Here is a 27,950-nt window from a genome sequence, read left to right as displayed (position 1 = left end):
AAACTACATTACAATAAAACTATAGCAGCTATTCCATATGTTAAAGGCATATCAGATAAAATAACCAGAATACTACAGAAATACACTCTTGATGCTAACTTTAAACCTCTTGCAAAATTAAAGAATTTATTCAACTCCTTCAAGGATCCACTTCTCCCACTGGCCCACCCAGTAGTATACCATATTCATTGCATCTCTAATTTGTCTTATGTAGGTGAAACAGGATACACAATTCCTTTAAAAAAAAAAGGAACATAAATGGCATATTAAATTTGATAAGTATAGTAAATCTATCCTTTCTGATCATGACCTGAATACTCTACATAGAATTGACTGCTGGAAAGACATCTGTTGTTTATATCACACCAAAATGTGGTAAGCGCATAAATTTAAACAGGGCTGTGAAATTCTTAACACGTTCATTGCCAAGCTGAAAATTGGAATTTCGTGTGGTGGCCAAATTTTTTTATTTTTTTATTTAGTTTTTATTGTGCTCAAAATAAGTTAATATATTATTTATATGCTTTTATTATTATGTACATAGGATTTATGTACTCTAAATATCTATTACGCGATATCGCATGATATGTAATTCGGTCAAATAAGTTATATATTTTACAAATAAAAACATTTAAATATAATAATTATAACTTTAATTATCAGTCTTTTATAATCACATAGAATTTTTAAAAATAACGTACAAATAGAAAAAAATAATTATCAAAAATCAACATTTATAGGGAACTTACTAAAAACAAAAACAATACTCAAAATAAATAAAAACCAAACTTCAAGCATGCTTAATCAATGAATAACGGCATTGTCATTCCATGATTTGAATGTAGATTTCAGTCGTTTCGTTAAGTGTGAGGTCTGTTATATGTATTCCTTCGATTACATAAATGATTTGTGGATGTTTAGTGCGGATGGAAGAAGGGTGTGTGCGAAGTGTGACCTGAACGAAGAACTAATGAATGCGAATATGAAATTGATGACAGAAAGTGCTAGTACTGATTGTGTCGCGATTGCACGTTTGAAAGAAATGGATGGTGAGCAAGAGAAGCGAAAAAATGTTAAAAAATCAGGAAAAAAGAAAAAGAACGGTTTGACAACCGTAACGGATGTTAAAAGGGACGAAAATGAGGTGGAAAGAAACGAAATTGAGAGAACGAATGAAAGTAGAACTTGCGTAATGCGGAAATCGCAAGTAAAAAAAATCAAAAGAATAAATGATGGCGAAAGTTCGACGCATGTTGGACCGAAAGTACTGAAACAAAGAAAGATGAATGACAGTAAAAGTGAGAAGAATGATAGCGAAAGTTGGACGCATGTTAGTCCGAAAGTACGAATACAAAGAAAGATAAATGAGAGTGAAAGTGAGAAGAATGATAGTGAAAGTTGGACGTATGTTGGACCGAAAGTACGGAAACAAAGAAGGATGAATGAGAGGGAATGTGAGAAGAGGGGGTCGAGAGTTAGAAAGTTAAAAAGATTTAATGATAGAGAGAATGTGTCGCGAGGTTCGGATAGTGAATTAGATTGGATGAGGCAAGAAATGAAATGGATGCGGAATGAAATTAAGAGAATTCAGGTCAAAACTATTAAAATAAATCATGATGGCATGAAAGAGTTAACGAAAGATGAGCGAGTGGCGTTGTATGGCGACTCCATTATTAAAGGTGTGCTAGAGGATAAAATGCACAAGGTATGTTTTCCAGGCGGTAAAATAAGTAGAGTGATTGAGGCATTGGATATGAGGCGGGAGCGAGCAAAAGAGTTAATTGTATTAATTGGTAGAAATGATTTGAGAGAGAACAAAGAGCATGTCAAAATGAATGTCAAGAGACTGCTTGGAAAGATAAAAGAGAATAGTGTGACAGGAAGGGTGGTCAGTGTGTTGCCTAGGTATGATTGTGGTGAAATGAGGCGGAGAGCAAGGATTATGAATGGTATTCTGGCTGAAATGTGTGAGGAGATGGGTGTACAGTTTGTTAATGTGTGGAATGAGTTTGAGGGACGAAGTGAGCTGTATGGGAGCGATGGACTGCATTTTAGTGGTTATGGTGTGAGTCGCTTGGAGAGACTGCTGCTGGAAGGTAGAGAAGTGAATAGAGAAAATGAATCAGATCGAGAGGGGAGTGATGTGGAAGAGCAGGAGAGTAAGACAGGAGAGATTGAAGAAGTGGAAATGAATGGAGAGGTGAGTGGTATGAGTATAGAAAATGAGAGAATGGGTGTGCAAGAGGAGCAGGGAAACGGGGAGGCCCAGGGTGGACAGGGATACACAGCGTGAGAAAGGTGGATGCTCCAAGAGGAGGTGAGAGCATGTGTAGGCAGGAAAGTAATGGGATGACCAGGGATCAAGAGGAAACAGATGTTTGTTGCAAAGGGTTCTAAAATGAAGAAGCAGAAAGAGAAATGGCCCCAGTCCAGCATGGAGAGAGCACATCGAGTGAATGGTATCAGTGGAACTAGCTGTAGATCCAGAAATGAGTTGTTGTGTTTGTATACCAATGCTAGAAGCATAAGAAACAAGGCGGATGAAATGGTTGCACTAATTGTGTCTGTGTACCCAGAGATTGTTGGAATAAGTGAGACATGGTTAGATGAGGACGACATCCTGACAGGAATAGAGATGGAAGGGTATGATGTGTTTTGTGAGGATAGAAGGGATAAAAAGGGAGGGGGAGTGCTATTGATGATAGAGAAAGAGTTATGTCCATACAAGGTAGAGATGCAAGAGGGAAATAGGGCCAGTGGTTTTGAGGCAGTATGGTGTGAGATAGAGGTTTAAATGAATCAAATACTTGGTGGGATGTTGTTATAGACCTGGTAATGTGGATGGTGGTGATAGTGAAATGTATAGTCAAATAAGCCAAGCAAATAAGAAAAGGGTGATCATTATGGGTGATTTTAATTATGGCAATATAGACTGGATTGAAGAGATAGCGACTGGAAGTAAAGAAAATGAGTTTCTTGAGTTTTTGAGGATAACTACCTCAGACAGTATGTAACAGAGGGCACACGAGGATTAAGGGTCTTGGATTTGGTCATCTCATCGGAGGATGTAATTATAAATGAGGTGTCAAATCATCCACCAATTGGTGAAAGTGACCATGAGGTGATTACCTGGGTGGTTGCCAGCAGTGCAAGGAACCCTGTGAAAAAAGGGTATATGTGGAACTACAAGGGGGGTGATTATGAAGAGCTCAGGAGACAGCTTGCAGATGTAGCATAGAATGAGGAGTTAGCTGGAAAGGAGATCAATGCAGCTTGGGGGATTTTCAAAAACTATTTAGTAGATGCAATGTCTAAATGTATACCACGGGTGAGAAGGTTAAATAAGGTAGGTGTGAGATGGATGAATAAAGAGATTAAGCATGCAATACAGAAAAAAAAGGCATTGTGGAGACAGCATAAGAGAAGTGGAAGTAACCAATTTCATGAGGTCTACAAAGACCAGGCAAGGAGGGTGACTTGGTTGGTGAGAGTAGCTAAAGAGAGGTATGAACAGCAGTTAGCTAATGAAGCCAAAAAGAATCCTAGGGAGTTCTTTCGATATGTAGCCAGCAAAAGAAAGAATGATTATGGAAGGATGACATTGATTGAAGGAAATGGTATAAAGACAGCTGTTGCAGAATGTGTTGTGGAGATACTTAATGAGCAATTCATAAAGATCTTTCAATCTTGTGAATGTGACTTCATGGAGAGATTAAGAGCAGTTGATGATGGGGAGGAGAGACTGACTGTAAGTGAGCAAGAGGTGTTTGGGGAGTTGAGTAAACTAGATGTAAATAAGGCTGTGGGACTTGATAATATATCACCACGTATTCTGAAGGAGTGTGCCAGAGAGTTGACACCTGCCTTGACATATTTTTTTAATATGAGTCTTGCACTTGGTCAAGTTCCTAAAGAGTGGAAGGAGGGCAAGATTGTGCCACTTCATAAAGGAGGTGATCGAATTCAAGCATCAAACTATAGGCCTATCTGTGTGTCAGGTGTTGTGGTTAAGTTGTTGGAGAAGCTTGTGAGAACTAGGATCCAGAGTTGGGTTGACAACAATGGTATAATCTTTGATGGACAGCATGGATTTGCTAAAGGGAGGTCATGTTTTAGTAATCTACTTACTTATTACAATAAAGTGACTGCTTCCTTGGACAGAGGAGAAGGATACACAGTAAAATACTTGAATTTCGCAAAGGCTTTTGATAGAGTACCTCATGATAAGTTGACAGTCAAACTAGAGCAGATGGGGTTGGATATTAGATTAGTGCATTGGATTGGAGACTGGCTATCTGATAGGTATCAACAAGTTGTGTATGGGGGTGCAATATCCAGGAAAAGGAAAGTCACTAGTGGAGTGCCTCAGGGGTCTGTTTTAGGGCCATTACTATTTAACTTATATATTAATGATATTGGTGAAGATTTGGATGGAGATATTCAGTTGTTTGCAGATGATGCAAAGTTGGGACGAACCATAAAGAGTAGTGAAGATGTTGTGGCCTTGCAAGAAGACTTGAATAAATTGAGTGATTGGGCAAGCAAATGGGGATGTGAGTTCAATGTTGCAAAATGTAAAGTTTTAAAATTTGGAAAACAAAGATGGGATGCAGAATTTATGCTTGGTGAGAATATATTGTTGGAAGTAGAGGAAATAAGAGATCTGGGGGTGATAGTGGATAAGGATCTAAAATTTAGGGGACACATCGCCAAAATTGTGAAGACAACACAAAGACTTCTGGGAATGATGCGGAGGACACTGACATGTAGAAGTAGGGAGATACTTGTTCCAATGTATAAGGCTTTGATTAGGCCACACTTGGACTATTGTGCCCAGATTTGGTCACCGGGTTTTCAGAAGGATGAAGAGATGTTGGAAAGGGTCCAAAGGCGACTGACTAAGGTAGTTTCTGACCTCTGGAATGTTGAGTATGAGGAAAGATTGAAAAGATGTAATTTGCAGAGTCTCGTGGAGAGAAGGAAGAGGGGAGATATGATAGAGACCTACAAGTTGGTAAGGGGTTGTTATAGGATCAATGGTGGAGAAGTTCTACAGAGAATAGTGGGAGATCAGGGGAGAACCAGAGGTCATCCCTGGAAACTGTATAAGGAGGGTGTGAGTAAGGGAGTGAGAGGCAGGTTTTTTTCGTGCAGAGTTGTGAGTGATTGGAATGCCTTGCCTGAGAGCGTGGTGTCTGCAAGTAGTTTGAATGTGTTTAAGACACGGTATGATGAGATGTGTGTGTAAGATAAAAGGACCTCCTAGATGAGTCTTTGACTCCATGAGGTCTTGTTTTATAATAATAATAATAACTAAAAAAAATCGCGTCGCGTTGTCGCCTTGTCCGAACGCCGCCACTGTGCGCACTGGCTAACATAAACAATAGACAATGGCTGGCGGCCATCCCCACTCCACGAAAGTCGATCCCTTCCCTAGTGGCCAATATAAATATTACGTGTCATTTCGCTGTGGCCGCTATACTATTCTGCCTAGAAACTTGACAGCGACGTCCACGCGATAACGCGTGATCAGCCGCCATGTGAGTTCACGCGATTGGCAATGAACGTGTTAACAACCACCCTTATCTTAACAATAATGGCGGTCTAAAAATCCCAAAATTATGGATGGCACATATTTTTCCCATATAACCTTCTGTTCTAAGAGTTAATTAGACTGTAGTATTCTAGGATCGTAGTTTTAATATTACAAAAAACACTTGATTTGTATAATAACACTGGATTAGGTGACTAATATTGCTATATTAAAAGTATTAATATGCATTTGTTTTCTAACGATGTTATAAATAGCACTTCAGCATATACTCTTTGAAATGTAATATAGCTTGTTTTTGTATATATATGTGTGTGTACTCCAGTTGAGGATCTTATTATTATTATTGTTATTATGATTCAGGCCTTCAGACTCATTGTGGAAATCCCATCCTAGAAAACACAAAGTCTGTCATATATTATATTACATGACACCTCCAGGGAGTCCAAAGACTCATCGAGGGAGGGCATCTACTCTATAGCTCTGTCTCCACCACTCAGCTACACCTAATCACCAACTACAACTAACCGCAACGCCATCTACCGCTCATCACCACCACTAGTATTTCCACAGACAATCACAAATATCCATGCCCACGGCGGGATTTAAACCCGCAGCCTTTTGGGTGGAGAGCAAATACGCTAACTAGGCCACTAGGCCAGCAAAAAAATATCATTCCACTCCTTGAACTTATTGGCCGTTCCTGCTCTCTCCATTCTATCAGTCAATGCATTCAACCACCCTCCATGTAAAGAAACCACTCCTCACCCTGTTTCTCACAGCTTCATTTCATAACTTCCAGGGATTTCCCCTTGCCTTTGCTTCTTCTTCCTGTTTCACCAAATGAAAGAACTCCCCAATGTTAACCCTGTAACTATCTCTCAACAGTTTAACATCTCAATCATATCACCTCTCCTTCTTCCAATCTATACCAAAATCTACCAAACTCTGCAGTACACATTTGCTCAGCCTATCTTCATAACTAACATTGTACAGTCCTGATACTAATTTTTGTTATTTGCCTCTGGACTCTTTCCACTGTTAATTTATCCACTTCATATTCTGGGAACCAAATTTGAGAACAATAGTCCAAGTGTGGTCTAATCAGAGCTTTATACAATGGAATAACAACTCTTTTATCTCTTCATGTCAGCATCCTTCTCAGTTTTGCAGAAATCCTCTGGATTACCTTTGCATATGTTCCCTGAATTTCAGGTCTCTATCAATAATCATCCCGAGATCCCTTGCCTTCCCCCACCCACTTCTTCCAACACAGTAAGCAGCTTCCCATCAATGTATCCCAAACTTCAAGACTTTACATTAAGCTGTATTAAATAGAAATCCCCATTCATTGCCCCTCTGTTCAGTTTATTCAAATCCTTCTGCAGGGCTACTACATATGCACTATTACTAATAACCCTCCCCAGCTTCACATCATCTGCAAACAGCTGAATATCCCCATTCAATCCATTGACAATGTCATTGATATAAAGATTATACAAATGTCAGGAAATTAAAGTAATTATTCCTAACATGGTTGTAGTCTCCATAATTTACCAAAATGAAGATAAATAATGATTGTAGTTTTCCCTGTCATCTACCATCATGATGAGATGGTAGATGACAGGGAAAGGTAGATGACCTTTAACAAAGGTCATGTCACCATTCTCTGTGTTAAAGTGGCTTATGAGGTATATCTCAAGTATTTAGATCTGCTGGCATATTAACCTATCAACAAGATATCTACTCTTCTAGGCTAAGCTGAAGATTAACTTCTGCCTTTAACCCATCCTGGAGTGTATCACATTCCTTGTCAGTGTGCATCATTGTATTTTGACCAGACAGGTAGATCTGCAGCTGAGTATCATAATGAACATTTAGACTATGTTAATTTCCATGAGCCAGAGTGATTAGGACTTGCAGAGCAGGCCATCACCACCAGTCACCAAATTCTTTAGAAGAAAATTCAGATTCCTCATAAAAGTAATATCCTGGAATGTCTGTACAAAGAGAATTGTGAGACCTTGCTATATGGACTTAAATCATCCCTCTTATGGGAAATAGCTGTTCTTCACAAATTCCAGAATTAGCTAAATTTAATTTTTATTTATTTTAATTAATTAATTTTATTTATTTTATTAAAATAAATATTTTATTAAAATATTTATTTTAATTAATCCTATTTATTTTATTAATTTAATTTATTCTTGGATTAATTTTAATTTATTAATTTTTAAATTTATTTATTAATTTATTATTTTATTTTAATTTATTAATTTTATTTATTTAATTTTTTCATCTCTTGTTAACGTTATTTTTATTAGAACCTTAATGTTATTAGACCATGATGCTCTACATCATCTATGTGCCATTCACTCATTTCATTGTTGAATATATGCTAGTTTCTATTCTCATTGTTTAATTTGAAAGTCATACTGAAGATGCCCTTAATACTACTGTAAAAACTTATACTAATAAAAATATATATGTTAGTTAAATCTGTCTTATTATTATTATTACGTGACACCTCTAGGGAGTCTAAAGACTCAGCGAGGAAGGGCACCTATTCTACAACTCTCTGTCTCCACCATCTACTGCCCACCAGATAATCACAAACATCCATGCCCAAGGTGGGATTCAAACCCACAGCCTTTTGGCTGGAGAATGGATATGCTAACCACTCGGCCAACCAGGCTGGCCTTATGTTTATTGCTTATACAAATATTGCATCAGCTTAATTTATTAGTAATGAATGAAATGCATACTTATAAAGAAAATAATGTAAAGTGGTTTGCAGGTGATATAAATTTATTGGAAGTGATGCTGATGTTATGGTTCTTTGGGAGGATAGGCCAGAATGGTCAGCACTGAATATGGATGGCAGTTTAATGTGCTTTAGGATTTAGATACACAATGTGTATTCTATTGGTGGGGTGGTACAAAGATCTTCAGGTGATTGATGATATGATTCAATATAGATTTGCATATCTTATTGCAAAAGTAGTAAAGACTACATGGAATGCTGTAGTATGATTAATCAGCAGATATTAGAAGGTTGTGGTGGCAGTGGTGGTAGTAGTGTGTTCCATTATATTGATCTTGGATTAAACCTCATCTTGATTATGGAGTGCAGATCTAGTCAGATGGGTTTTTTTGAGAGGGGGGGTGGGCGAGGAAATCCTGAACATATACTAAGGTATTCCAAAGTCATGATATAACAAAGATAATATTGCACCTTTGGAATGTTGAAATAACACTAAAGAGTTGGCGTATAATAGTTTAATGTCATTGCGAGTAAGGCTGAAATGTTGGTATTCAAAGATGGATAGCAATATATTGTATGGATAAGACTTTACTGGGTTTGAAGTAGCATTTTTGAATGATGAGCATTAGAAGTTGCGCTTTGGGGGAATACATTGCACAGAGGTTGAAGACTACACATATTACTTACAGAAGTTATGATGCACACTATATATTAATGAGAATAACTTTAAATCGATATTTCCAATATTTTGGCAGAGTCGAACTGTCATCATTAGGGAACAATGAACAAATTGATATGTGTTTTGGAGACACTACCTAAGGTAAGTGTGACTGAAGCAGAAAAGGCAAATCTTATGTCTAAACAGTGCTTCCTAGTGGGCCGGAATGAGTGTTCTTGGCTGTTTGGCTGATTTGTAGTTGCATACAACTGAGTAACTACCTGAAATCAGCCTCAGCCTAGTTCAAATCATATTAGGCATATGTATTCACAACAAATATACAATAATTTTTATAATTGCAGAATTTTTGGCAAAAAAATAACAAAAAATGGGCATTATCAGTGCATAAGCATAATCACAAAATAAATCTAGATCAAAGAACTTGAATCCTATTTACAGAGCTGAGCCATGTTGCCAGAATGCCACCATATGGATAGTTACAAAATAAAATGATATTTCAATTTAAAGCTAAACTAAAATTAAAATGATTTGAAATGCAAAAATTAAAATTTAGAATTTAGATAAATAATTGAATGGCATAACATTTTATTAAAAATCTAGAGGGCAGGAGAGCACATGCTTGCTTGCCTTTAAAAAGATGAGGCACTCCCAAATCTTGGCAATGGATAGGCAGTCATTCTGATTTCACCTTGGTACTGAAACAACCAGTACCGATATATATATATATATATATATTTTTTTTTTCATTTGTACTGATTTTCCAACAGAACATCTCATTTGTCCAAAATATAAGCTGAGGCACTCACACTGAACTTAGTAAACACCAGGGAAGGAGAGAGGGGGCTATTTATCTTTTACAGATGGTAACAAGCAGGAGATTTTGTTGATAGGAAAGAATGCAGGAATTAAACTATATCCTTTTTGGGATTTTGCAATTGTCTCTGAGATGCATGTGATGTATGGAATAGGGGTTGCCATACATGTTAAGGATTCTTAGGGTTGGGCTTGTAAGTGTTCAGAAGGCATTTAAACTTCCTTGAGACAAAGTTATTCTGTAGTACGATGCATTGGATGGTGCTCAGTTCAGATAAGTTGGAGAACTTAGAAATTGGAACAGATAACATGTGGTCTATTGAGCAAAGATTTGAAGATGCCTATTTTTTGAGATGGATAATGGGCTGAATGTTGTTATATGTAGCAGTCTGTGAGGATAGGTTTATGGTGATTACAAGTTGTAAGCATTCCAGATGGGGTAGGGAAAGATAGATGTTCAAGAATGTTAATTTTCCATCCTTTTCTTTTGCCATGGCAAAGTTGATGTGTGAGTGTAAGCTGTTGATTTTGGTTAAAAAACTTAGTAGGGGTGCTTCTATGTCTGGCTAGATGGGAAACACATCATCTACATAATATATCCAAAAGGAAGTTTGAGGTTGTGTTAGATTAGAGTAGGTTGTATTGTATTATATAAGAGATAAGGGAGTCTTCGAGATGCTCTAAGTAGAAATTTGTAAATGCAGGGGACAAAGGGCTTTCCATAGTGGTTCCTTCAATCTGTTTGTAGAATTGGTTTCTGCAGATGAAATAGTCTGAGTGCATGACAAAGTCGAATAGTTTGACTATGTGAAAGGAACTCCTCTTGTAACAGAGTATCAATGAGAGGTACACTGGTAAATAAACACTGGATGTCAAAACTGAGAAATTCTGATGAATTTTTCACAGAGGCTCAAGTGTGGCCTGTAAAGGAGCTTGAAAAATGAGCTAGGAATTTGGCTAGGCAATAGATGGGAGCATCTGTGGAGTCAGCTATTGATGTGAGTGAGACTCCTTGATTATGTATTTTTGATAGGCCATAGAAATGTGACGCTATTTCAGATTGGGTCTTCAGTTTTTTTTTTATTTTTTTATTTTTTTTTTTTAATGGTGTCTTCATCCCAGCTGATCACTTTGTTTGAGTAAGAAATTAAGTTTAGTGATTTGGCTATTGGTAGCCAAATTAATCTCCTGGTAAGTGATCTGAAACAGCTAGGAACTGGTTGTTGTGACTCAAGGATTTTAGGGCTTGATTTCAGCCAGAGATAAGTTTGAGCAATGTGGGAAGTTTGGCTCTGAGTAGTACTAAGAGACTTCTAGTTAGAAATGATTTGCATCATCACTTCAGAATGTGGTTAAATTCCTCTGTGTTATTCAGGAAATCCAAGTATGTAGTTTTGTTAGGCACTATAGCATAATTGCATCCTTTTGTGAGTACTGAAGTTTCGGCAGGCGAGCCCAAGCTAGACCTTGGTTGTTTTTTGCTTTTGAGCAAGTGAGCTAAACCTGTGGTTGAGAATAAGTCTGTTTTTATTGCAAGATTATTGGAGTTTACTGGTCTTCTTGGTTATTTCTTCCTCATGAAACATACTTAAAGTTACCATCACAAGTACCATTAAAAACTTGTTTAATTATCCTTAACAGGGAAGAAATTACCAAGAAGACAACAAGGTAAGCTATAAGCAAGGATTTCCTTTTTAAAAAGTTCTGTGGCTTGAAGATAATTCCTAACATCAATACATATAATGAAACTATCAGTTCTCTGGGATGCTCATCATATTTATGTCAATGCTAGCCATGCACTTGTATGCAATCAGCTATAAGATGCCAAAGGTGATATTCCTCTCAACATATGCAGCAGCTGTGTTCTTCAAGAGGCAACGTCTTTGATCTTAAACATGGACTTTTTAAACATGGTTTTAAGCTTATTTAAAGGCTCTCAAACAATCTCACAATAAAAACAGGCTTTTGCTCAGCCACAAGTTTGAGTCACTTGCTAAAAAGCAAAACTAATCCAGATCATCCTAACAACAAACAGATGGCTTGTTAACAAATCTAAACACTCATTCCTGCAGAAATTTCAGTACTAGCCAACAGACTTGATTATTCTATAATGTCTGCAAAACTTCCAGACCTGGATTTTCTGCATAATTGACCTCTGACTAGAAATCTCCTCGGTTCTACTCAGAGCTAAACTCCCACTCCCCTTTCCAAACTTATCTCCAGCTGTAATCATGGCCCTAAAATCCTGGCATTCTAGCCCATGACCCAGCTCTGTAAACAGGATTCGAGTTCTTTGTTCTAACTTCATCTAATGATTATACTGATGCACTGATGATTCTCATTTTTTCTTCCTGAATGAAATATTTGCAATAATCTAAAATATTATTTATACTTGTGAATACACAACTAATAATCTTTACTATAACAGAAGTTCCATTAAAATCTCATAGTTTTTAATACTACAAGTATTAAAACTATAAGCTTTTAATATTACTCCAGTGAAAACAATATCAAAGAGAGAGAGAGAGAGAGAGAGAGAGGGGGGGGTATATGTGTATGTGAAATTGAATAAATCATACAGATTTATTTTTCTTATTAAATAAACTAATGAAAAATCACTTTAATAATGTATAATTATTTCAGGTTATGCTGTTTATCAATTTTTCATCCAGAACATCATCAATGGATGTGCAGCGCAGCCTTGAAGCTAATGTTGAAAAAAGAATGAAAGATGTCTTTGGGCCTCCTGTTGGAAAGATATTGTTAGTTTTTATAGATGATATGAATATTCCTCAGGTATTTGATCTCTAGTGAAACTAGATAGTTTCCAAAGCACATTCATTTGATTAATTTTGCATTAAGTATAAACAAAGTGCATTTCGTGTATATTCTTTGTTCATTTATTTATAATTCAGTATAAACTTTTAATTCTTTATATGTATTCACAGGGTAATTATTATTCTGATTGTGCTTTCACCACTCTATCAATAGCAGTCAATGCATTCAACCACCCTCCATGCAAAGAAACCACTACTCACCCTCTTGCTCACAGCTTCCTTTTGTAACTTCCAGGGATGGCCCATTGTCATCGCTCCTGTCATAAATCATAGACGCACTCCTATCATAAACTTTCAATATGTATTCTACACCTCAAAATCACAAAAAAAAAAGGTCTAATAAAGTAAGAAATATAAGGAGAGGAGTGGAGAGCAGATGCATGAAGAATATAAGTCAGGCAAGGAGAGTAACTAGTAAGTTGATGAAGGCGAAACTGGAATATGAGAAGAGATCAGCACTAAGATCCAAAGAAAATTCTAGGGAATTTTTTAGCTATGCGGCCAGTAGGAAGAACAATGATTATGGAAGAATGACATTGTTGGATAAAAATGGGAATAGTGACTAATGCATAGGACATAGTGGAGTTGTTCAATGAACACTTTATTGGAGTATTTCATCCTGGAGAAGTAGGTTTTAACACTAGAGGGATAGGGCAGGTTTGAAGTTTAGAGGTGCAACAGGAGAGTATGTTTCAAATACTGAGTACTCTGGATGTCAATAAAGCTGTGGGACTGGATGGAATATCGCCATAGGTTTTGAGAGAATGTGCTAAAGAACTGATAGCACTGTTGACCTTTCTTTTCAATGAAAGTCTTGCTACATGAAAGGTACCCAAGGAATGGAAGGAAGGTAAGATGGCCCATTGTGCAATTGCAATTGTAGTAGCAGACTGGAAGTATCAAATTATAGATCAGTTTGTGTTTCATCAGTAGCTGTTAAGATCTTGGAGAAATTAGTGAGGGGACCCTATACAGCATTTGACAGATGAGGGTAATGTTATCTGTGAGAGTCAACATGGATTTGTTAAGGGGCACTCTTGCTTTAGTAATATAATTGCCTTTTATAATAACGTGACAAGAGAGATTGATGAGGGAAAGGCATATTCTCCTCTTTTTTTTTGATTTTGCAAAGGCATTTGACAGCATGCTACATGATAAGCTGATATCTATGTTGCAGCACATAGGTTTAGATGTCAAGTTAGTCAACTGGATTCATGATTAACTATCTGATAGGTATCAGAGAGTTGTGCATGGTCAAGCAATATCAAGGAGGAAGAGGGTTACAAGTGGGATCCCATAGGGCTGAGTACTGGAACCTGTATTGTTTAAAATTTATATCAATGACATTGTCAGTGGATTGCAGGGGGATATTCATTTGTTTGCAGATGATGTGAAGCTAGGATGGATTATTAGTAATAGTGCAGGTGTGGCAGCCCTGCAAGGGGATTTGAATAAACTGGATAGATGTGCAAATTTATGGGGGTAAAGGTTTAATGCAGCAAAATGTAAAGTCTTAAAGCTTGGGATACATTGATGGGAGGCAGCATACTCTATTGGAGGAGCTGTACCAGAGGAAGTAGGGGAGACAAGAAATCTGGGGTTGATGATTGATAGAAACCTGAAATTCAAAGAGCATATTGCAAAGGTGGTGAAGTAACCCAGAGGATTGTTGCGATACTGTGAAGGATGCTGACCTGCAGAGATAAAAGAGTTGTCATTCCATTGTATAAGACCCTGATCAGACCACACTTATACTATTGTTCTCAAATTTGGTCCCCAGGATTTGAAGAGGATAAATTAACTGTGGGAAGGGTACAGAGGTGGATATCAAAGATGGTTTCAGGACTGTACTATGGGAATGTGGACTGCTGAGGGAATGTGGACTGCAGAGTTTGGTAGATAGAAGAAGGAAAGGTGGTATGATTGAGACTTTTAAACTGTTGAGAGTCGGTTACAGGGTTGCCACTGGGGAAAGTTCTTTCGCTTGGTGGAACAGTGGGAAGGAGCGATGACAAGAGGCAATCCCTGGAAGTTACAAAAGGAAGCTGTGAGCAAGAGGATGAGTAGTGGTTTCTTTGCATGGAGGGTAGTTGAATGCATTGACTGATAGAGTGGTGAAAGCACAAGCAGTCAATGAGTTCAATTAGTGGTATTATAGACTTTGTGGTTTCTAGGAAGGACCTTCCACGATGAATCTTTTGACTCATGGAGGTCTGAATCATTATCATCATCATAATAATAATAAACATGGGTTCAGAAACCTCACATTTCTGAGATACAGCACTTTGCAATTGCAGCATGAATTTTGACAAACATGCCAAACACATAGACACAACTTGATGAATCATGTAATTTTCAATCACAGTTGCACAAGATGTGTGTCGAATTGCATTCAGTCTAATAGGTTCATCCTATGCAATTGTCAGTAGCTCTTTGTTTAATCTTTCCAAGCCATATTGCTGTTTTGCAATGGAGGTTGAGTTGTTGAAAGCTTTTTCACTTGGTTATAAATTAAATTAAAGATGCCAAGAAATTATGTTCTTGGAATTTATCCTTTATCCAAGTGTAAGCAAACAAAGTTTGTGTGTGAAGGATTTTCACAACTAAGCTACTTGTATATAGAGGCTAATGACTTCACATTAATTGCCTTATAATTTTATACATAATGCAAATATCACATCCTTTTGGTTGTGTATAACGCTGAGCATTATACACACCCTAATCCTAACACACACACACACACACACACACACACACACACACACACACACACACACACACACACACACACAACACACACACACACACACACACACACACACACACACACACACACACACACCACACACACAATATTAAGGTATCATTAATATGAGCCAGAACCAGAGTGATACCAAGGTGTGTTACTGAATATTTACTGATATGCATTTTTTGCTGGGTCATAAAACAAACAAAATATCATTCTTCCACAGAACTATAAAACCTTTCTGTCCATAAAGACCTGAAACATAAGGAACCTGAATCAAGACTTTTTTGCTTAATGTCCTTATTGAAGAATTTCATAGTATGAGTTAGAAAGAGTGCTTCTTTAACCAGCTACAAGACATATTACGAACTTTTAAGAAAAGTGATATAACAGTTAATTTAGGGGGATCTGAATGGCAAGGTTGGTGCTGATTAAAATTACTGGGCATAAATAATTGGATTGATTGGAATTAATAATTGCAGTGGCAGTGGTGAGAGGCTTCTCCTGTTTTGTGAACTAAATGGCTTAGAATAATCAGCACCTGTTTCAAGCATAAAGATATTTAGAAGTACACTTTGGTCTCACCTGATAGTATCCACAAGAACATAATTGACTGTGTTCTAATTAATAGTAAAAAAGAAAGTTTCGTGCAAAACACTAGAACATACAAAGGTGCAGAGATAGGACCTGACCACTGTGTCTTGTTACGAACACATTTCATTTAAATCTTTGAAAATGTACTCCAAGGTTTACCGCTGTCTCTTTTTAAAAGTAAAGCATTCAGCAATGCTGCAGTGTAGAATTTACCAGAATGGGTTGCTCAGATGTTATGAAACAGCTAGCCTACAAGATTATGATGCAGAAAGAGCATGATTGCTTTGAGAAGGTGGTACATGAAACTCATCACTCTGTTTTAGGAATTAGAGTGAGCAAGAAGGAAATAAAAAAAGAGTTAATTGAGCAATGAAGCAATGTAGTTAATTGCTGAAAGAAGAGAATATAGGAAGAGGAGGAGCAGCATCCAAATAATGAAAATAGTCTAAGGTATAGGAAATTATTAAAAACACCACTGAAAACATAAACATTCCTGATTTAACAACATGACAGAGAATGCAGCTTGAGAGAGTAATTAAAAAAGACAATATGAAGTTATTAATAAGATATGTAGGAAGAAGGAGAATGCAGTTAAGTCATTAAAAGATAAAAATAAAAATAAGAACACAGCTGAAAGACAAGAATGCCATCATGGTAAGGTGAGTGGAGCTTTAATCTTTAATATATTAAATTCAATATTTAATGTAAATGTTTAATATAAAGTGATAGTCAGCAGTAGATGGCCGTTGGTGTTAGGTGATGAAGATTGGTGGAGTAGTGAGACGAAGAGTTGTAGAGTAGATGCCCTCCCTCAATGAGTCTTTGGCCTCCTTGGAGGTATAATGTAATAATAAATAATAATAATAATATTTTTGCAATGTTCAGATTTGTTATCTTAGCAAACAGACTAGTTCCTCTTTCCAATTCCATATCAATCTCATTGCACCATCTGAGGTTATTATTATTATTATAAAGGTACCTCCATGGAGTCTGAAGACTCATTGTGGGAAACCAGTCTATCCACACAATCTGTCATACCTCTCTTTGAACCCATTAACAGACAGAGCACTCACAACTAACTCTTGTACCCATTTCACTCATTCACCATCCTCCAAGCAAAAAATCTAGTCCTCACATCCCTACTGACCACACCTTTATTCAACTTATTCAACTTTCAGAGATGACCCTCCCCTTGTTCTGGTCCCTATAGCAAGGTGCTGAAACATTTCCCCTGCATCTATCCTATAAAATCCTTTAAACAATTTAAATGTTTCTATCATAATCCCTCTTTTTCCTCTATCAACCAACTTCTTCTATCCACACACCTTCAATCTATCCTCATAGGGAACATTCCATAGGCTACACACCATCTTGGTCACTCGCCTCCGAATCCCTTATTACATATTGCATTCCATCGACTCACTTTTATTATCGAGGCCAAATTACATTAGATTGTCCATAAGTAAATTGAAACTTATTAATCATCAGGATGTGATGAGATTAATGCAGAATCTTAGAATATGGTAGGGAAAGTATAGTGACTTGGCTGACTGAGATCGGGAACATTTTCTAACAAATTGGTAAAGTTTCCAGCTAATTCACTACAAGTATAATATAGTGAACATTTGCTCGCTATATTATACTTGTAGATATTATCATTCAGGACCTCCATGGAGTCACAAGACTAACTGTGAGAGGTCCATCCTGGACAGTGCAAAGTGTCTCATACCACTGCTTGAACTCATTCACTCATTTTAGACAAATTATGGACTCTACAACTGTGCTAGAAATAATTATTTTAATTTCACGATGTTTCAACCTTCATATAAGGTCATCATCTCGAGTATACACACATATATAGAGAGAGAAAGAGAGACCAGCTATATTACATTTCACACAGTATGCTAAAGAGACAATGATTTGATCAACAGTTATTCAACTGTTGATAGTATTTTGGCTGTAGCCATTTTTTAGGAAGGTATTGCTGATGACTTTTAATTCATCTTTAATTGCTTGTTCATTGGAGCAAATCTTCAAAACCCTGTTTTTTAATGTTAATGACACCTCTTTTTTGTGTTGGGTGGTGGTGATAGGAGTTTATGTGTATATATTGGCCAGATCTGTAGGTTTCAGGTAAAGTTCTCAGGAAAGTGAAGGAAAGACTGCCAGAAGGAAGACTTGTGACGAATGTATCTAGAAACGGAAGTGTGGTCTACTTTTCAATCTCAATTCTCAACAAAATTCTTCATAAGACCTCACTTATAAACAAAAATAAACTAGACTATAATAAAACTGTAACCATTCCATACATTAAAGGGATATCAGATAAACAGAATACTACAGAAATACAACCTTAAAGCCACCTTTAACCCTCCTGCAAAATTAAAGAACTTACTCAACTCATCCAAGGATCCACTCCCTCTGCTGGTCCACCCTGGAGTATAATATATTCATTGCACTGTAATTTGCCCTATATAGGGAAAACAGGATGCACAATTCCTATCAAAAAAAAGAACATAAATGACACATTAAATATAATAGCTATAGTAAAGCTGGCCTTTCTGATTATGCCCTGAACGCTTTACATAGAATTGACTGGAAAAGCACCTGTTTTTTACATAACACCAAAACATGGTACAAAAACATAAATTTAAGGAGGCCTGTGAAATTCTTATCAGTCATCCTAATCTTAACAATAATAATGGTCTAAAAATCCCAAGAATATGGAAAGTACATATTCTACCCACATAACCCTTCTCCCTAAGAGTTAATTATAAATAGGACCATAAGTAATCCAGGATCTTAAATCTAATATAACAATTGCCATGTTAAATTAGGACATTATTTTTGCTCTAATAAAACTATCTATATGAAAGAATGTTTCTATGATGTTGTCTTAAATAGAATATAGCTTTGATGTAGTTATTTTATTTCATGACACCTCCAAGGAGTCTGAGGACTCATCGAGGAAGGACACCTGCTCTACAACTCTCCATCTACCAACTATACCGTACCTCTACTATTATCATCTACATCAACTCCATCCACTGCCACTAGTATTTTTTGTCTGTAAATTGCATGTATTCTGAAGAGCCAATTTGTCTGTATGTGGGATGAAAAACCCGAGTTTCTGGAAGAAAAACCCTGCTACCTCCATACGAGGTTGGCTAACTCACTTTCAACTAAAAAAGCCCATATAAAGATTCCTCCTGTCACGACAAAAATCGAAATTAGACCTTTTCTAGTCGAAGGGCACGATGTACCATCATTCTTCCAATTGCGATACGGAGGCACTTACAAACATAATTTATTTTAATTTAAATAAATTATTATTTAATATAATTATATTTAAATAAAAATTAATTTTAATTTAATTTTATTTTATTTTCACTAGAGGTCAGGCCGGTAGAATAACCATTGATCAAATCATTGTCTCTTTAGTGTGTGAAATGTAATATAGCTGTCTCTGTATATATGCGTGTGTGTGTATAGTTGAGATGATGACCTTAATATGAAGGTCGAAATGTCGGGAAATTAAAATAATTATTTCTAATACAGTTGTAGAGTCTATAATTTGTCTAAAATGAATGCTGATCACCGTGTAACACTAAAGGAAATGAACCCATTCACTGTTTGTGCTCTCAACACCCTATCAGGCAAGTATATAATTACACCAAGCTAACTACTGTTGGGAATTGTATAAAACTTATGACAATTATTATTATTAGTTTCTTGATGTCCACAAGTAAAAAGGCTCTTCATGGGAGGTCTCCACCAGTCAATACAAAGTCTATCATATACCACTTCCTTACACTCATCCCCTGTTTGTACTTTCATCAAAACAGGCAATACAATCCATGCTGCTATCACTCTTTGTAAAAAATTATTTCTTATAATTTTACTCACCACTTCCTGTTTTGCAACATCCAGGGATATCCCCTTATCCTTGTTCCTTCCTTTTATTTTAACATATGAAAAACCTCCTCAGTATGGATACTATAATAATCCTTCAACAGCTTAAATGTTTCAATCATATCCCCCCACCACCTTTGTCTTCTATTCCCTAAATTCTGCAGTTTGCATGCATGCCCTAAGTTTATCTTCATAATCAACATTATACAGTCCTAATATCATTTTCACTATCACTCTCTGCATCCTTTCCAAGGTTACTTTATTCCCTTCAAATCCCAGTGACCAGATCTGAACATAGAAATCCAGAGATGGTGTGATCAAAGCTTAATACCATGGGACCACCACACTCATTGGTGCACCCAGGGAGGGGGTCAATTGGCCCTGCCCTCCCCAAAAGAAAAAGGAAAAAAAAGACTAGAAAATTTTCCAAAAATCTTTTCCTAATTAATTTTTTTTTTTTCTAATTTATGTTGTGTCATGTCTTCTATTTCTATACTACTTATGAATTAGTAGTCATATAAGGTGGGAATACCCTCTGGCTCTCGGGAATCACAGCCGTTTTGAACGCAAGGCGAACGAAGTAGTGCTTGGGCGATACTTTGTTTGCCTGAGCCGGGCCAGAGATCACTGGTATCATGTATTGGAGATCACTGCAGATTAGTGGAGGCTCGTACATAAGCACTGCGACACTGCAGCACCCCCAACGAAAAATTAAAAAATTAAATTTTGTCTGTGTTTATAAATAATAACAATGCTTACAACATTATATAAATGCAATACAACATGTTAAAGGTTACAGCTTATGTTTTTGACATTGATTGAATAGTTAATAATTGGAATTGTTTGATTAACACTTTAGATTACGAAACAAATGCACTGCGATCTAATGCTGATATTCGTTTGCGCTTGTCATTGCACATTACAAGTTATGGCTCTATTACAAGTGATTCTGACACTGCCGTTTGGGCAGTGTATCGTATGCTTGCACGCATTATTTCTGTGAGATACGAAACTTTTATTATTGGTGCGTGTTCATGGTGAACTATTTTTTTGTAAATCTTCTTTTATTTTGTTAAAATAACATATACCGTATTTGCCGGTATAAGACGCACCGGCCTATAAGACACACTCCCTTTTTTGAACACATTTTTTAGGAAAAATACTTTATCACTGAATATTATAATGAATTTACAGTATTTCAATTATAAAGTAATAACTAGTTCTACTTTCAACAAATACCTAATCTAACTAGGAAAGAGTACCCGCCTTTTAATCTACTTCTTCGTCAAAACCCAGAAATTCATCTCCAGAGCTAAATGAAGAGACACTTGAAACCTCTTCTAAATCAGAATTTGAGTCATCATACAACAAATTGTCCTCTGTACCATCCAGTGCATTACTAATGCCATACTTCTTAAATGATTTAACCACTGTCTCAGTTTTCACAGCATCCCATGAAGTTTTGACCCACTCACAAACTTGCGAAATGCTAGGCCTCTTCCTTCTTACTGATGGCATAACCTCAAAATCTGAAGACTGCATCTAGCTGTTCCACTTCTTCATAAATCTCTTAAATGGTTTATTAATACAGACATCTAAAGGTTGAAGCTAACTAGTTAGACCTTCTGGAATTACAGCTAACTGGGTTTTCAATTCCTTGAGTTTATTTTTAACATCTTCTGTTCTGAGAACGAAACTGATCCCATACTAGCAGAGCAGGCTTCTTCAACAGGGCACCTAGACCAAATTTTATCTATCCATAACTTCATTCCTCCTCCATCTATCCAGCCTTTTGCGTGAACATGTACAAACACTCCTTTAAGAAGTTTTTCTTTGGGTAGCATCTTCCTTTTAAAAATCAATAGTGGCGGCAATTTTGTCCCATCAGCACAGCAGGATAAAACAACCATGAAGCGAGTTTTTTCGTGGCCCGAAGTTTTAACACTAACACCTTTTGTACTCTTGGAATCTACAGTTTTGTTTGAGAGCACATCAGAAGTCAGAAGAACCTCGTCCATGTTTCCTATTTGCGCAAGTTCAAAATTTTCTCATTTCCTTGTGTTAATGATGAATCGATGAAATTCAATAATTTTTTCTTCATATTCAGCTGGCATCTTTTGTGATATTTTTGTTTTAGTCCGCATACATAGCTGGTTTCTCTTCATGAATCTTGAACACCATGATGTTAATCCAGTAAGTTGACGATCCCTCTGTTAATGGCTATCGCTTTCACTTGATGAATAATCATTTTTGTAGACACTGAAAGTCCCGCTTTTCTGTGATCTAAAATCCAAGTATTCAGTTCTGCCTCAAGTTTTGGCCATTCTGCAGTTCTACTTCGTAGGTTATGTTTCCTGTGAGTTGCTTTTTTCAGATCCTCTTCCTGATTCCGACAAGTTCTTATAATTTTCCTCAGTTTGGGGGGGGTGGCCCGGAATGCCTCTCTTCAGCCCTGTTTCCATGTTCTTTAGCATACACAATCACACGTAGCTTGTATGCAATATTGTAGCAATGCCGACGTTTTTCAGCCATAATTTGCCAAGAAATTTATAGAAAATTTAACGGCAGAAATTTATCACCATTCACAACAACCGCAACAACATTCGCATCCACGGAATTCTACGTAACTGGAATGTTCTCCCACACCACAAGGAAGCAAGAAAGAAATCGCATAACTCGGAACAGAGAAAATTTCCAGAAATGAAAGTAATAAAAAACTGAGTATCGGCGTATAAGATGCACCCTGTTTTTCAGACCTATTTTCAAAGAAAAAAAGTGTGTCTTATACACCCGCAAATACGGTAATTATTTATTTATTATGACGAGTGTGACTGTTGAAAATATGAAAATAATTATATTTTTTCAATTATCATTACACGAAACAAGTGCACTGTGATCTAATGCCAATATTCGTTTGCGCTTGTCATTGCTATTGATATGAAACTTTTATTGGTGTTTGTTCATGGTGAGGATGAAATATTTTTAATAAAGCAATTTTTTAATATGTAAATTTATTTATTAACCTAACCTAACCTAACCTAACCTAACCCAACCTAACCTAACCTAACCTATGGCTGAGCATCTGTCATATGCAATGCAGAGTGTGTATTCTCAACTCGGGCCCCCTCCAAAATTAAATCCTGAGTGCGCCACTGACCACGCTTTTATCTCTTGTGATCAATGTCCTCTTCAACATTGCAGAAGATGTCTTCACAATCTTTGCAATATGTCTTCAGAACTTCAAGTCTCTATCCACAATCACTTCTTATGAAGCATCCCATCTGGATCACAAATCTGAAAATCTTACATTTACTTCCATAAAATTGATAGCCCTCATTTATTTTCCCACCATTCTAGCTTATTCAAATCCTCTTGAAGAGCCAAAATATCAGCACTATTATGAATAACCCTCTCAAGCTTCATATTATCTGCAAACAACTTAACATCTCCCTGTAGTCCTCTGACAATATCATTAACATAAATATTGTACAGAAATGGTCCCAGTACTGAACCCTATGAAACTTCACTTGTAATCTTCCTACTCTCCGATACTGCTTCCCCCGTATCAAACTCTCTCATATCTATCAGAAAGCCAATCACCAATCCAATCCACTAACCTGATATTCAAATCCATATGATGCAACTTAAAAAATAACTTGTCGTGTGGCACTCTTTAAAAAACATTCGACAGTGCCACATGACAGGGAGCGAAAGAAAGTATGAATGAGGAAACGGAAGTAAAGTGCAGCAGAACAAGAGGTAGCGAGATAGAGAGTGAAATTATCGTAATACAAGATTTAATTAAACAGTTATTGGAAATGAAAAATGAAATGAAGAAAATGTGGAGTGATGTTAGATGGCTAGTGGAAACTAATGAATGTGTGCAAGAGAACAGAATGAAAGAAAAAAGAGTAAAAGTAGTGACAAGTGATTCCTGGATAACAGTATATGGAGACTCCATAATTAGAGGGCTTTTCACTGAGAGAGTCCATAAGGTCTGCTATCTAGGTGGAAGAATGATTACAATAGTTAAGGTGTTGGACATGAGGAAGAAACGAGCAAGAGAGTTAGTTGTGATTGTAGGGACAAATGATCTAAGTGGACATAAGAAGGATATGAGGGAGGACGAATATCAAGAGACTATTGAGAAGAGTGAAAGATAACAGTGTAGTAGGAAAGGTTGTCATTGTGTTGGCCAGGTATGATGATGATGAGGTGTGACGGAGAGCCAAAATCATGAATGGTATGCCAGCAGAGCTGTGTGAGGAGAAGGGAGTGGAGTTTGTGGATGTATAGCATGTGTTTTACGGAAGAATTAAATTATACAGGTGTGATGGGTTGCATTTAAATAGCTTTGGAGTGAATGTACTGGAGGAAGTGTTGCTGGATGAAAATATAGTGTATGGAAGTACAGTGTGTGTGTGATGCATTCCAGAGATCAGAAGATAGAGATTAAGGAAAAAATCAGGAGAGTGGTACTGAAGAGACAGAAGTGCTTGGCAGTGGAAACAGTACTGGTGTGAGAGAGGAAGAGAGAATGGAAATACAAGACAAACAGGGAAACGGGGGGGAAGCTTGGGTGGACAGGGAAAGTGAATGTTGAAAGTGGCAGTGAATATGTGTATATGAGGATGGAGTATATTGTGATGTGGGTGGAGAAGTTGACACTGAGCACACATATAAGTGGTGAGAAAAGTGATTGTACAGGTGTAGTGGGGAAATCACAAGAAACACATACCTTGGATAGGACCGGCTATAGACCTAAAATGAACTGCTGTGTTTGTTTACAAATGCTATAAGTATCAGATATAAAGGAGATGAAATGGCTTCAGTGATTGAGTTTATTCACCCCAAAATCACTGGAATAGTGAAACATGGTTGAATGAAGAACATATTGTAACGGGAATAGAAATGGAAGGATACAGTATTTTACACGAGGATAGAAAGGTAAAGAAGGGGGGGGGGTGCTGCTGATGATAGCAGGGGAATTAAGTCCACATAAGGTAGACATGAAAGAGGGAAATAGTGGCAATGGTTATGAGGCAGTGTGGTGTAACATGAAGGTTGAGAGTAAGACATATTTAGTTGGATATTGCTATAGGCCTGGGAAAGTGGAAGGTGGTGATGAAGAAATGTATAAACAACTTGGATTGGTGAACAAAAGAAGGGTAATTATTATGGATGATTTTAATTATGGTGTTATAGATTGAAATGAAGAGATAGCATTTGGGAATAAGGAAAATGAATCTCAAGTTCTTGAGAGATAACTCTCTCAGTCAGCAGATAAAGAAGGGCACGTGAGGATCAATAGTTCTAGATCTCAACCTCATTTCATCAGAGGATGTAATTGTTAGAGGGGCTATCACACTTTCCTCCAGTTGGTGAAAGTGATCATGAAGTAACCACCTGTGTTGTGGCTAGTCATATACAGACTTTTGTGAGGAAAGGGAATATGCGGAATTATAAGCCTAGTGATTATAACAAGCTTAGGAGAGAGCTTGGAGCTATAACATGAAACGAGGATTTGAGCGGTAAGGAAATAAATGCTGCATGGGAACTGACAAAAAAATACACAAGAGCATCGATGTATGGATGTATTCCGAAGGTCAAAAGGATGAATAAGGTAGGTGAAAATGGATGAATATGGAGCTTAAGCATGAAATCTGGAAAAAGAAAGTACTTTGGAGGAAGTACAAGATGAATAATAATAATAATAATCAGTCGCACGAGGAATATAAAAAACAAGCAAGGAGAGTGACTCAGTTAGTAAGGAAAACAAAAGTAGTGTAATAGCATAAATTGGCAAATCAGGCAAAGAAAAACCCTAGACAGGCAACTGCTGCAGAAGACATTGTTAAGGTATGCAGTGATCAATTTATAAGGGTGTTTCATCCTGATCAGAGTGGAATCATGAGGAAATTAAGTGTAGAGGACATAGGAGGGGATGGCTGAATTGTGAGTGAGCACAAGGTATTTGAGGAAATAAATAACCTTGATGTCAATAAGGTAATAGGATTTGATGACATATCACCACACATCTTATGGGAATGTTCCAGGGAATTGGAAGTAGCATTGGCATGCCTGTTTCATAAGAGTCATAAAACAGCACAGGTTCCAAGGAGTGTAAATTTGTTCCACTGCATAAAAGTGGTGATAAGGCTGGCTTCAAATTAGATGCTGGTCTGTACATCTGGAGTAGTGGTGAAGGAGAGATTGGTGAGAAGTAGAATACAGAAACTGGTTATTAACAACAGTATTCTCTTTGGTTATCAGCATGGGTTTGTTAAGGGGAGATCATGTTTCACTAACTTACTTATGTACCATAAAAAAGTGACAAATACCTTGGATGGGGGAGTGACATTTACAGTGGTGTACTTAGATTTTGCAAAGGTTTTGATAGACTGTCACACAACAAGCTGTTAAATAAATTGAAACAGATGAGATTGGATAACAGACTTCTGCGTTGGATCAGGTGGAGTTTCTTATATTAATAATAATAATAATAATAATAATATGCCTTACACAGCTAGTAACCTTTCTCTTTCTATGAAAGAGAAAGGTCACTAGCTGTGTGCCTCGGGGGATCAGTTTTGGGGCCATTGTGGTTCAATTTGTATGTTAATGATATTGGGTTGGGTTTAACTAGTGATATGCAGCTGTTTGCAGATGATGCAAAACTGGAGAAAGCAATGCAGAGTCAAGCAAATGTTATGACCTTACAAGAAGACTTCAATAGATTGCATGAATGGGCAGGCAAATGGAACTGCCAGTTCAATGTTGCAAAGTGTAATGTTTTGAGATTTGATAAGCAACAATGGGATGCAAAGTATACACTTGGTGGGGAAACTTTAATGGAAGTAGAGGAGACGAGAGATCTAGGAGTGATGGTTGACAAGGAACAGAAATTCAGAAGACACACTGCACAATTTGTTAAGACGTTACATCGGATAATGGCAATGATGCAGAGGACCCTGACTTACTGAAATAGAGAGGTTATGATTCCACTGTATAAGGCTTTGATCAGGACTCATATAGCTTATTGTACACAGATTTGATTGCCGGGTTTCCATGGTGACAAGGATATGTTGAAAAGGATCAAGTGAAGATTCACAAAGGTAGTCAGTGGTCTTTGGAATGTGGAATACGAGGACAGATTGGGAGAATGTAAGATGCAGAGCCACGTGAATAGGATGAGGAGGAGGAGGAGGGGAGGATATGATTGAGATTGAGACATATAAGCTAGCCAGGGGGTGTTATCGGGTTGACATGGAAGAGATTTTTCATAGAATGGGAGAGCAGAATAGAACAAGAGGCCATCCATTGCTGGAAACTGTATAAGGAGGGTGTGAACAGAGGAGTGAGGAGTAGATTCTTTGCATGGAGAGTGGTTGTTGAGTCGAATGCATTGCCTGAGTGTGTTGTGAATGTAGACACATTGAATCAGTTTAAGGCACAGTTGGATGAGCATTGTGTGCAGTGGTGTTTACCTCCCACAATGAGTCTCTGACTCCATGGAGGTTTAATGTTAATAATAATAATAATATGCCTTACCCTCATCCACTTCTCTTCGTACTATATTGCAGAAGCCAGATCACTAAAACAAGAGCATGCTTTAGCAAATCCATGCTAGCTTGCCAACTTCCCAATTCTATATTATGAGTTCTTAAGAATTTCTCAAGAATCTTAACAACTACAGAAGAAATACAAACAGGCTTATAAGTTTCATACCTCCATTCTACCATCAACCTTATGCAATAGCACTCACTATCTTTACCCTCTTTCCACTCTTCAGGAACCTGTCCCATTGTACGAATTTCATTAAACATTCAAATCAATGGCACAGTCAGTTCTACTGTGCATTTCCTTAAAACCCGAGGTGAAATATCATCTGTTCCCTCCCCCCCATTGCTTTACCCCTGCTTTACTGACATTTAGCACACTCTGCATTTGGGAATATTTCCTCTTTATTCACTTCTAACACTTCACCACTCTTTATCCTTCTATCAATAAAGTCTGCTGTACTGGGATTGAACACTCTAATAAAGTAATCTTTA

General features: G+C 37.1%; 1 protein-coding gene across 1 annotated transcript in view; it reads left to right on the top strand.

Moving 5' to 3' along the window:
* Positions 1 to 27,950, top strand: part of Dhc98D (Dynein heavy chain at 89D) — a 1,285,966-nt gene that overhangs the window by 693,816 nt on the left and 564,200 nt on the right. The window contains exon 38 of the mRNA XM_090406627.1: positions 12,451 to 12,603. Coding sequence (XP_090262753.1) covers positions 12,451 to 12,603 — 153 coding nt within the window. The remainder of the gene's footprint in view (positions 1 to 12,450; positions 12,604 to 27,950) is intronic.

Source organism: Typopeltis vanoorti, chromosome 16, assembly GCF_054136105.1.
Source record: "Typopeltis vanoorti isolate ZY-2024b chromosome 16, IOZ_Tvanoo_1.0, whole genome shotgun sequence".
Taxonomy (NCBI): domain Eukaryota; kingdom Metazoa; phylum Arthropoda; class Arachnida; order Uropygi; family Thelyphonidae; genus Typopeltis; species Typopeltis vanoorti.
Note: the sequence above shows the minus strand (reverse complement) of the source record. Positions and strands in the feature narration are given on the sequence as shown.